Genomic DNA, 12,062 nt, shown 5'->3' on the forward strand with positions numbered 1-12,062 from the left:
GTTCCTGCTGCTTCAAAAGACGGAGAAAGAAACCCTGCAGTAGGCAGTCATGGTAGAATGTGCCCCTAGGAAATGTTTCTTTCTGACCCCCGATCATTAGGCTTCACAGCATAAACCAACTAGAGGTTTCATATCCCTTCAAAGCTGTTTTAATTCTTACGGTTATAACTCAGGAGTGTTTTGCATTCGTTAGGAAGATCCAATCCTCCTTTGAGTCCCACTACGCTCTGGATCTCAATGATAAGCTTCTAGCCTGTGCAACTTACTGCCACAGTTTAAGGGAAGGACCTTGCTTCTGTTGAATTTCATTGGTGCGTGCGACATTGGGCCCCATGGGGCTTGCCTTGATGGTCGCATGTAATTTGTGGCAAAATAGAACCCAGGTGTCCTGAATCCCAGCCACAAAACCATCTCGAGTGTGATGCTCTGGGCACTTGATTCTTGTTTTTAGCCAGCAGATGAGTGCTGTGTGCATGGGAGGGGAGTGACTGTGAACCTGTAGGCTTCAGCAATATACGCTACGCTAAACTCGTTCCTCTGCCTTTTACTTCACCGTAAATTCCACTTAATCGGCCAAGTTTAGTAAGCTGCTCTTAATTTAGTGCCGTGTCTGTGCTTTTACCGGGCAGTCTGGCCACCGATTATTAAAACCATTTCATCTCTTGCATTTTTTTTTCCTTTCAGTGTGTACTGGGACTACGCCTTAATAGTGCCATTCAGTCAGATTGTCTGCATTCACTGCCATCAGCAACGTAAGCATAACCCTCCTCAGCCCACAGGGTGCCACAAAGGCTCAGGGGCCTTGTTTTCTGCAGGGGGAACGTTAATGCTGTTCGTGTTTTATTTTGCTGCCTCTTCGGCGTTTATTTCCCTGCAGGCAGACGGAGGTTTATCTTTGTTTCTTCGTGGAACTTCTCGGCCAAAAGCTGTTGCAGTTGTCTCTTGAGGCTTGACTTTGTCCTAAGTGTTGATGTAACACAATGCTTCTGGGTGGGTTGTTGGCAGCAGGGATCACACCTGGGACCTATGGGTCTAAAAACATGAGCCTCTCCTCTCAAAGATCCAGCTGGGTTAGCCAAGGCTGCAGCAGGCTCAATCCTCTCCATATGTGGCGGCATCTCTACAAGCCGTGTAAGCTGTGGGTGCTCAGTTGCTCTGAAAATCTGGCCTCTACTTTTTAATTATTGCGGGACAGAAAGGGGGTAATTTTAATTGTTGGATGCCAAGTCATTTTATTTTAAAAAGTTTCTAAAAATATTTATGCAGTGTTGTTGTAGCCGTGTTGGTCCCAGGATATTAGAGAGACAAGGTGGGTGAGGGAATATCTTTTATTGAACCAACTTCCATTGGTGAGAGAGAGAAACTCTCCAGCTTACACAGAGCTCTTCTTCTGGTCTGGGACATGTACTCAGAGCGTCACAGCTAAATACAAGGGGGAACAGATTGTTTAGCATAAGTAATTAATATTTCAAGGGACCATTCAAGATGAAGTAGCCCGTTAACACCTCTCCAGTCACAGAGGAAAAGGAGAAAAAAAATGAAACAAGAAATGCCAAACCTGCAGAGGTATCTCCATTGCTAGGATGCTCAACACCCCCACAATGCACCTTTCAAGCTCCATGGGTACTACACATGCCCATCACAACATTCACTGCCCTAAATAACACTGCTGTGGGTAAAACGTGGCCATCATTACGCTCTTGAATGAACACACACCAAAAAATTATAAAGGACAAAAACGCCATATCCCCTCTGGGTGAACACTTTTCACAAAGTGATTGCTCTGTACCTGACCTGTCAGTCTTCAGGAAACCTGCATAACAACCTCAAAAGACAAACCTGGGAGTTAAGTTCATAACTTTGCTAGACACTAAAAATCATGGACTGAATAGACACACTGGATTGATGGCTTATTACAACAATCTCTGACCCACTATCCACCCCCACAGCGTTTTTTTTATAGTATCAAATGACCTTGCTATATTTATACATAAATATATACTCAACAGGGCCATGGCTCACTGGAACAATTTGTAACATACCACCCTGCCTGCTACTCTTAACTGGCCACTTCAAACCCTTTTAGGCAGAACAATCTAATTCTCAGTTGTGACCATCTCTAGCATGTTTCCCCTTCTGCTAAACAATCTCTCCCAACTTGTAATTATCTCAGACACTCGGCTTCCTTCCCCAGGCTTGAAGAAGAGCTCAGTGCAGCTGAAAAGCTTGTACTGTCAACCAACAGTTGCTGGTCAGTCAAAAATATTACCTCACCTGCCTTCTCTCTCCCAGATCCTGGGACCAACATGGTTACAACAATAACACTGTCGTCCCTGCCCCCGCTTTTAATCTACAAGCCAGATTTTAAAAGGGGTCTTAGTTAGGGTAACCCATCAGCTAGAAAATTTAATTGCTATCATGTCAGGATGTGGCTGCTGGAAGTAGTGCAGTTTTTCTGTATCACGTAATGTTTAAACGTTATTGGGCATCCAATCAGGGAAAAAACCCAAACTGGGCCATAACTCATAGAAAGAGTCTAACTTTGTTGACAGAAATACAATTCTAAATTGTACAGCTGGCAGAAATCCAATTATAAATACAACTGATAATGCAACCATGTACTCAAAATAGCACTGTTTTGGAAAGGGTGGGAAATATTTACCTCCAAGGTAATAGATTTTATACATTTTTCCATACTTTTTGCCGCTGATTTAAAGCAGTGGCTCTCAACCTTTCCAGACTGCTGTACCCCTTTCAAGAGTCTGATTTGTCTTGGGTACGCCCATGTTTCACCTCTCTTAAAAACTTACAAAATCAGACATAAAAATACAAACGTATCACAGCACACTGTTACCTAAAAATTGCTGACTTTCTCATTTTTACAATATAATCATAAATCAAATCAATTGGAATATAAATATTGTACTTGCATTTCAGTGTATAGTATACAGAGCAGTATAAACAAGTCGTTGTCTATGAAATTTTAGTTTGTACTGACTTAGCTAGTGCTTTTTACATAGCCTATTGTAAAACTAGGCAAATATCTAGATGAGTTGATGTATCCCCCTGGAAGATGTCTGCGTACCTCTGGGGGTACATGTACCCCTGGTTGAGAACCCCTGGATTAAAGCAAACATCTGTAGTCACATGACAATATGAGCTTGTTTGTACCATGTAATACATCAAAATATTTGTCACTAGTTGTAGAATGGACTGGTTGGAGGAAAGTTTTTCTGTCTATTTTATTAGTATTGGCTGCTGTCCAATGATTCCTACACCAGCAACTGATGTTAATACAGTGTACACCCCAATTAAATATTTTCAGGATATGTTCCACTTTCTGAGCCAAGACTGGACCTATGTCATGTATGATCAAGCAATCCACTGCAAAGCACACTTGATTAAATGGAAGAATCAAAATGTATTTGATGATGACCACTTTGAGATAGGAGGCATGCATGCATTGAATTTCATGGGTGATGTAGGCAGAGTGATGCAGAAAAGTGGGTTTGAAAACATCCTTGTGGAAGCCAACATCTATGGTGCTTCAGTCATCAGCCATGCTCTAAGAGGAAAAGCCTGTAACAATGATGATAGAATCCACAGACTTCTACAAGAGGCAACGAATGGTGCTTAGCGATGCCATCCATGATAATGGTCACCCAGATGATAACAGAGGAGATGCATCTTGGAGAAAGCTTGAAGATGCATTGAAGTATTTGAAGATGGGGGAAGGCACAAAGAGAAAGCAGAGTGGAAGCACAGAATGCTCTGGCAGACTTTATGAACATCGCCAATCACTCCATCGGCTCACGGACACTTACGTTACCCCAGGAAAAAAATCATAAAACTCGCAATACGCTCCTTCGTCCCGAGGCGGTGGGAGACCCCAGGCCACATCCCTTGCTCTGTTAAGGTATTTGGACTAGGGCCTCCTACTTCAGAGGCAACTTGAGAGGGGGATGTCCCTGTTCAAACACCCTCACCTTTTCCGGGACAAACATCCTCCAAAGAAAGCGAAGGCATTTAAACAGGGAGCTCCCACCTCCCTGGGAAGTCCCCTGAAAGGCCGGGAATCTCAGTGCAAATCCCTTCTTTAACAGGCAGAACCAGGATTTGAACTAAGATCCCCCACTTCTGAGGTGAGTACCCAACCACTGGACCAGGGAGTGATTCTAACGCTTTAGCTGACCCACACCATATTTAAAATTGAGCAGTCTCAACAGGCAAGAAGGAAAGCCACCCCTTCCCCCAAGTATAGCCCCTAGTCCAGTGATTGCAGCGCTTAGCTGCTAGATGCTTTCCCCTCATCAAACAGAGGGGGGAATTGAACCAGAATCTTCCACATCCTGGGTGAGGAACAAAGCCACTGGACTATAAAGGGATTCATATGGGGGCGGTGGCCCAAACACTATGTAATTATTTAATGAAGTTGACCAACTTCAACATGAGAAGACAAGCAACCCACAGCAGAATCTCCCTTAGTTCGGTGATTAGGATACTCGCTTGAGAGACAGCAGAGCCCTACTCAAACCCCTTCTTAGCAGGCCGGGGGCGACCTGAACCAGATAGTGATAAGATAATTACAGTTGTACCCTGTGTGCTTTAGCCTTATGGCTCCAGCCAAGCAGATAACATCAAGCATACGTTACATAATAAGGGGATGGGGGGCTCATTATCTGCATCACTTTGTACAAATACAGATCATTTTTTCTCCAATCAGTCCATTCTACAAATGATGATAAATATTTTTGACGTATTACATGAGTGGTTCCTAACCCATGGGCCGTGGCCCCCAGGAGTCGGCAGACTGTCTAAGGGATCGGCCAAAGATTGTCACTGCCAATGGTTTTCCAAATGTGGCCCGGGGTCCGCTGGGGGTCCACAAACTATGCCTAAGATTTCCAAAGGGGTCCACACCTCCATTCGAAATACTTCGAGTCCATAAATGAAAAAAGATTGAAAACCATTATATGGCATGGTACAAACAAACTCACACTGGTGGACAGCTACATAATTTTTCTTTAACCAAAGGCAAAATGGTACAGGCAAATGTATAGAATATATTGACTGGGGGCTAAATATTTCCCCAACTTTCCAAAACAGTACTATTGTGAGCACAGAGTTGCATTATTGATTATATTTAGAAGATTTCTGCCAATTTAGGTCAAAATCAGACTATGTTTCTGTGAGTTCTGGCCCTTTCTGTGATTTTATGTTGGTGGCGGGGGGAGAGGGGGGATGCGGGGTTGGATGGGATGTTCAATAAAGTTTAACCATTTTGTGATAAACTGCACCACTGGTAGCCGCTACATCCACCCTGGTGAGGAGCACCAGATATGTGCCTGACATGTGAGCGCAATGAAATTAATGTCCAAAATGGGTTCAGGCTGTGTGACCCGAGGTGCCTATGGTAGCCCACAATGAAATTGCCAAAGTCAGGGCAGGCTCCAAAAAGTCGAGCAGGTTCTGTTTGGGGATTGGTCCTGCTTTGAGCAGGGGGTTGGACTAGATCACCTCCTGAGGTCCCTTCCAACCCTGATATGCTATGATTCTCCCAAGACTGGTGGTTTTCAACAACCAGTCACAAACTGTTCTCCTGGTCCCCACAACACTGGTTATCAAGAAGCCAAAAAAAAAAAAAAAATAATGCAGCCCCCTTTATCACATTCCAGTCTCAGGCTCCCAATCAGCACATAGGCCCAGTACAGTGAGAAGTGATTTAAAACTCTGCTCACTATACAAAATGTTCTTCTGATCCGCAAAGGGCCAGCCATATCATCAGATGAATACTAGTTTGGATCTTACCCAAAATACACACTGCCAGCCAGTCCTTTAGTATCTAAAACTAAAGGTTAATTATAAAAGAAAGGAAAGAGAAAAGAGTTGTTAAATGGTCAAAGCCATCAGATCCATACATATGACTTCAGAGTCCATAGATCAGGTTCTCAGCAGCATTGGTGAGTTTGCTGGCTTGTAAAGTCCCTCTGGAACACATCCACCGCTTGGATGGGTCTATCAGTCCTTTGTTCAAAGCTTCAGTGTGTAGAGAAGTTACTCCAGAGGTGAGAAGCAGGACTGAAGACAAACTGGAGAAGATGCAGCTACCTTTTATATCCTTTGCCATGTGGCCTGTTACATCCTTTGTCCCAAACATAAGCACGTGAGCATGGAAAAGCTCTTGGACTAGTCCCCTGTCCATAGCCATGTCCTGCTGACTCATCGGTGTAGCCCCGGCGTCTCTCAATGGGTTAATTGTACAGCTGATTGCCTTTGATGGACCATTAAGCAGGCTGGATAGTGCTAATGCCAATCTGTCTGGGGGTAATCACACAGAAACACAGCACAAGTTTGAAATATCAATATACCACACATTTATAACTCATGATACAAAGATGATGCATACAAATAAACAAGATTATCATACTTAGCAAATCATAACTTTTCCATTGATACTTTACATGGCATATCTCGTAAGATTCCTTGCCATTTTGTAATATTGGGATCAATAATATTATAAATGGTCACCCATATTCCATACAGCATCGGGGGCTGATCGACGGTCTATTTTTTTTTAAACATGCCATAGACATCATTTTTAAAAAATCAATGTTCATTGCCTGCCAAGGCTCCCTTGGTAGATGGGAAATATCTGGTAAACTTCACTCCTGAATCTATTCAGTTAATTATCCTGTAATGCAGTGGGATTTTGGGGGACAGCCCCAAACAGAATCCAGTTTGAAAGCGAGGTCAACTGATCGTGCTTTTAGCCTAACAAAAGGCAACACAGATGTATCTTGGGTTCTCTTTTGCAGCAGAAAGTGGAGGAACGTTAGTCTTGGTGAGTCAGGATGGGATCCAGAGACCTCCCCTCCATTTCCCACAGGGAAGTCATCTCCTTGCTTTCCTTTCCTGCCTGGAAAACGGCCTTCTGCCTCGAGGACAATTAGACCCACCACTTTGGTCACAGCAGGGCAAGGTACTGTCAGGCTGAGAGCCAGTGTTTTGAACTACAAGTTCTTTGGGGCAAGGTTGGTCTTACTGTGTCTGTCCAACAGCACCCAGCGCAAATGGAGCCAAGGGGCTCTGGGAGCTACTGTCATGCAAATAATAAACTCAGGACATGGGGACATTTAAATGCAAAATAAACAACCCCACTGATTATCCCTTAAACTGTCTGACTTGTTTATAAGGACATAGATTCCGTAATAACATGAGAATAGTTTCACCACTGAACCAGTGCTATAGACACTTTAAAAAGGTATTTGAAAATGATGTGGACAGAAGCACGCGACCAGCCGCAACCTGATACCCGCCCTGGTGATATCACCTATAACTGATGGAATGTTGCCAGACCTTAAAGGGATGTCATTAGGCCTTTACACACCTTCCCTATATCCCGACAAGTCTTTTCTCCGTTCCCTTTAATGACCTCCTTCCCCTGGGTACGTAGGTTCCATATGCAGTAAGATCATGCCTCTCACCCAAGACGTGGATTTTTCAAGGGAAGTGATGGGAGCTCGGTGCCCCATTCCCAGTCAATGGGAGTTGTGTACCCAGCTCCCTTGAAAAACCACCATTGGCCAGGTGCCTGCAGCCCATTCTGGCCTGCTCTTGATGTGCTCAGGTTAGAGCCCAATGCGTTATTTATCTAAGGTCTTGGAGCTACCTTCTTAGTCTATTGTTTTGACACCGTTCTACTGCACCACTTCATCTCCTGGTAACTGTATCTACTGGGTCATTTTCACTGTAGGGTAAAGTATTTCCAAAGCTCCGGAAACGAAATAGTAACAAGTCAGTGGATCTGGAGGAAATGCCATGTGAGGAGTCTGCTACAGACTATGTCTTCAGGATTATCTATCCAGGCCACAGGCACGATAACAGTAAGTGGCTTCATTGTTCTTTCATTTAAAAAAGACAAACAAACTAGAGTGGTATGCTGGGATCTGTGGGGGAAAGAGACAACCCAGATTTTTTTAAGAGGATATCGCCACAGAGATGTTCTGCCTTGTTAGGTAATTATGATCCATGGTATAGTTTACTATGGGTTTTCTTAAAGCTATAAAACAGGGGTTCTCAAACTTCATTGCATCACGATCCCCTTCTGACAACAAAAATTATTACACAACCCCAGGAGTGGGGACCGAAGCCTGAACCAAAGCCCGATCCCACCGCCGCCCCGGGATGGGAGGGGCAAAGTCAAAGCCCAACGGCTTCAGCCCCAGCAGGGAACTTGTAACCTGAGCTCTGCCACCCTGGGCTTGGGCCCCAGGTAGTGGGGCTCAGGCTTCGGCCCTGGGCGATGGGGCTCGGGCTTTGGCTCTGGCCTTGGGCTACAGCAAGTCTAAGCCAGCCCCTGGTGACACCATTAAAATGGGATCCCGACCCACCCTTTGAGAACCACTGCTATAAAACCTTCATTGCCCCAAACAGAAATGGAGAGTCCTACTCTCAGAGCCACCCTGTGCAAAACTTTCAAACGGAGACCAAATGCAAAACAATCCCCATGGCTAATCCAACAGCAATTCTGCTCCAAAAATGAAGGGTGTTTCTATTGCGCCGGCAGCTTCCTAGCAAGATTGTTATTAAAAGGAGAAAAGATTAACACTAACCATCAAAAAAGACCCTCCCTCAAAAAAACCAACACACCCAAAACCCTGCAAGCCCAATTTTCCTGGCATTCTCTAGTGAAGCTTCACAATAAATAGGGGGAGAACCCACCCCCCAAACTCCTTCCTCTCTTCTGTGAATCCGAACTCTCTATATACAAGAGATCTTGCACGCTGGTTCTCTAGCAGTGGGTTCATTTTCACGTCCATTGGTGGAGAAGCTAGAAAGTAGCAACATCCTGAGATGTTTGGATCGCGGTCCCAAGTTTAAAGGGGATTTGGATCCAGTGTTCCCATTCAGGTTCATCACAGCTCGAAAGTGGCAAAATCAATTAAACACTTACCCCTGCCCACTTCCCGCCTCCTCCCCCCCCCACCCCGTCCCTGAGAATAGGCCATAAGGAGCCAAGCTTTAGCCTCAACCCAGCCTGTGAGGGAATGTCTGCACCACAATAAAACACCCACTACTGGTTCTTGTCATCTGACTCAAGCTCGCGGGACTATAAAGCTGAGCCTGAGCTCTGGGACCCTCCCTCCTTGGGGCACCCCAGAGCTAGGCACGCAGTCTGCTCCCACCAGCAGGAGGCACTGCAGATTGTGTGGACACATGCAGCTGTTCGTGTCTGGTTGAAATCTGGCCCATGGAGTGCATGCTCTTCTCGGTGAGAAATGTCTCTTTCCCCCCACCCATGCGCGGGGGAGTTCCCAGGTCTCTCCCAAGCTCCGACTCCTCTGTCTGTGTTGAACGTGTCCTTTGAGACTTCTCCTAGAACCAAGTCCTCTCTTCTTATGCTCCTCTTTCACTATTTTCTTTGAGCAGTAACTATTAACTACCACCACTTAGCTGCCAGCCGCTCTGCCTCAGTCGATGACGACGAGGAGGAGGAAGACCGGCTCCACGCAATGCTCTCAATGATCTGCTCTCGGAACCTCACAGCTCCTAATAGGATGAAAGGTTTTTATCCACCGTCCCCCGGCCCTGCCCCCTCAGTGCTCTGTGACAGTGTCACCCCAGTGATGCGTACAACAGTGTTGGCATTATGGCAAGACAAATGTTTTTCATTCACATCAGGGGTGGGAAGGCACCCAAAAGCCAGGGGAGCAGGGTTAGCAGCACCTTTGCTCCCCATCTCAAGGTAGGATCCATGACAATGAATGACAGAGCCGTCTCGCTTCCAGAATCTTCCTCCCCCAGACTCCCGCCTTAAGAGTTAAGTCACGACTCATGGTGTGTGCTCATACAGGGAAGTAAGCGGAGAGAAGGGGGCCCCTTACTTTGCTGCATGGGAGGCGGTGGGCGGGGGGGAACATATGGGTGAGAATCCCTCCACCGGTCCAGCTTAAGAGGTAGCAATAAGTAAGATGTACTAAGTAAAGGGCTGGTACAGGTTATGCCCCCTCAGCATGTGTGGGGAAACAAGAATCAAGTTGTAAATTAGAGTACATCGATACAGCACAAAAGGACCCACGGCAGCAAATCTCAGGGTGACACTACAGTCTACCCTTAAATGCACATGGAGACTTGAACAGACCAAGAAGCTTTTCATGTGCGAGTGCCCTCCTGTCCACATACTGTGTGGATCTCAAACGATCAGTTACCATATTCCTTACTGTACAACAGGCCCATCAAAAATACAGCCCCGTTCGCTCACCCTCGACCTATTCATAATGATATACTTGTTCACACCAGCCAACTTTCATCCCAGCAGAGATGAGCTAATTGGCAGATGATCAGGCCCTGGCTGTATAGTTCTGGAGACTTAGAATCCCTCCCCTCTTGAAGGAGGGAAGTGACGGGCATTCAACGGAGTAGAAAACCGTCTGTGGAGCAGAAAACCGTCTGCTGGACAGATGGAATTCTAAGGCTCCAGAAATGAAGCTAAGTTGGCTCAAAAATAGAACAAAAAGAAGAAAAAATTCTGCAAAAATGATCATTAAGATTTCCTTTGTTGAAATGTTCAGCCCAGTTCTACTCAAGCATGACCTCTCCCGTGTTCATGGCTGTCCCAGGACTAAACTCATTCAAGAGACACCCCCCTCCTTCCTTAGCTGCAGTATCTGTTGCTGTACAATTTCCATGTCAACTGTCTTGGCTTGGAGCTGTCGTGTCTTCAGGTGCCATAGATTTAACACACGCTTCCTTTAGCAAAAGAAAAGTCGTAGACTGTTGAGTGATTACAGGAATCCATCTTTTCCTCATTCCTCAGAGCTTTCACATGTCTTTAAATGCAGAACAGTGGGTTTAGTGCTAAACGGATATCATCCCTGGCTTGGTGACGTTACCTATAGGAATGAGAGGATAACTGCCCTTGGTCCATTCTATTTTGGCCCTCTGCCGGGACCGCTATGATGCCATTGTGTTGTTATGTGGACCCCTGTCCACTGTGATCCCCATAGGTTGCCAAACCAGTCATTCGGTCTGGCCACTACTCAGCGGGGCTGGATTCGTATTCTACCAAAATGCTCTTAGAGGGGATGGAGAGGAAGAGAACCCCTAAAGCCCTCATCATCTTGTAGGAAGATAGTGTTTGCAGGAAATATCTGAACAGTAGGTTTCTTGTGAAGATGAGACTTTGAAATGACCTTTATGGTAGAAGATCCGTCTGTAACAGCGCATGCCTGCAAAGATGCGACTAAAAATATAAGTTAAACGATTACAACTTCAGCTTTGTTTGGTAGCTAATGGATATTTAAAGCAATCCTACTAGAGATGGCAAGAAACACTTTAAAAAATAGTTAGCAACCTAGCTAGGACTACATACCATTTGACTAGTGATTCTTGTCAGTGAGCTAGGTTTGGCTATCATTTGTCTACCCATCAGTGCTCCCTTGAAATAATGACAACACTGTTGTGTCAGGTTTGCTAGCCATTTTGCTTTTAATTTTTGCAACATGCTTGACTTTTTGCATGTGGCCAAAAGTTGCAGATAAACACCAACAAAAATGAATGAAATGAAGATGCTGTTCACTCTAATTCTTCATGAATTCAGGTACCTTTCATCTGAATCCTTAGGTTCTGTGGGGTTCTCACCTTTTAAAGTAGATTGTTTCTTTAAAACAAACAAACAAAAAAACCCACCCACTTTTCTTGTCCTTGGAGGGGGAGGAAAAAAAAATCATCTCAAAACATTTGTTTGTCCAATGGTTTTTATTTGAACCAAATGAGAAGCTGCAATAAATACTGGGTCATTCAGCTCCTTCCTGAAGAATTAAGGTGAAGAGCATTTTTTTCATTAAACTTTGTTTTGTGACTTGAAATATTCATGACTGCTTCCGCATGAGCCTGTGCTTTTCATGTTAACATACCTTGTATGATTTCCATGCCGTTAAAATGCTTTATGCTACATTGATGGCTATATCTGTATTAAAAATAGAGTCCATCTTCTTTTAAAAAGAAGAAATGTATTGTTACCTGCAATGGCAGAATGCATGAGACGGTTTGGAAATTCCCCA

The 12,062-nt window shown here is 44.8% G+C and overlaps 1 protein-coding gene across 8 annotated transcripts in view; it reads left to right on the forward strand.

Moving 5' to 3' along the window:
• SGSM2 (small G protein signaling modulator 2) overlaps positions 1-12,062 on the forward strand; it is a 145,499-nt gene that overhangs the window by 105,150 nt on the left and 28,287 nt on the right. For 4 of the 8 annotated variants that reach the window (XM_037880361.2, XM_037880354.2, XM_037880358.2 and 1 more), the window contains 4 exons: positions 685-752; positions 6,816-6,979; positions 7,754-7,883; positions 9,430-9,564. In XM_037880361.2, the coding sequence (XP_037736289.1) occupies positions 685-752; positions 6,816-6,979; positions 7,754-7,883; positions 9,430-9,564 (497 nt within the window). The remainder of the gene's footprint in view (positions 1-684; positions 753-6,815; positions 6,980-7,753; positions 7,884-9,429; positions 9,565-12,062) is intronic. The other 4 variants (XM_037880359.2, XM_043530913.1, XM_037880355.2 and 1 more) reach the window with 3 other exon arrangements.

This window comes from Chelonia mydas, chromosome 17 (assembly GCF_015237465.2).
Source record: "Chelonia mydas isolate rCheMyd1 chromosome 17, rCheMyd1.pri.v2, whole genome shotgun sequence".
NCBI classification, from domain to species: Eukaryota; Metazoa; Chordata; order Testudines; family Cheloniidae; genus Chelonia; species Chelonia mydas.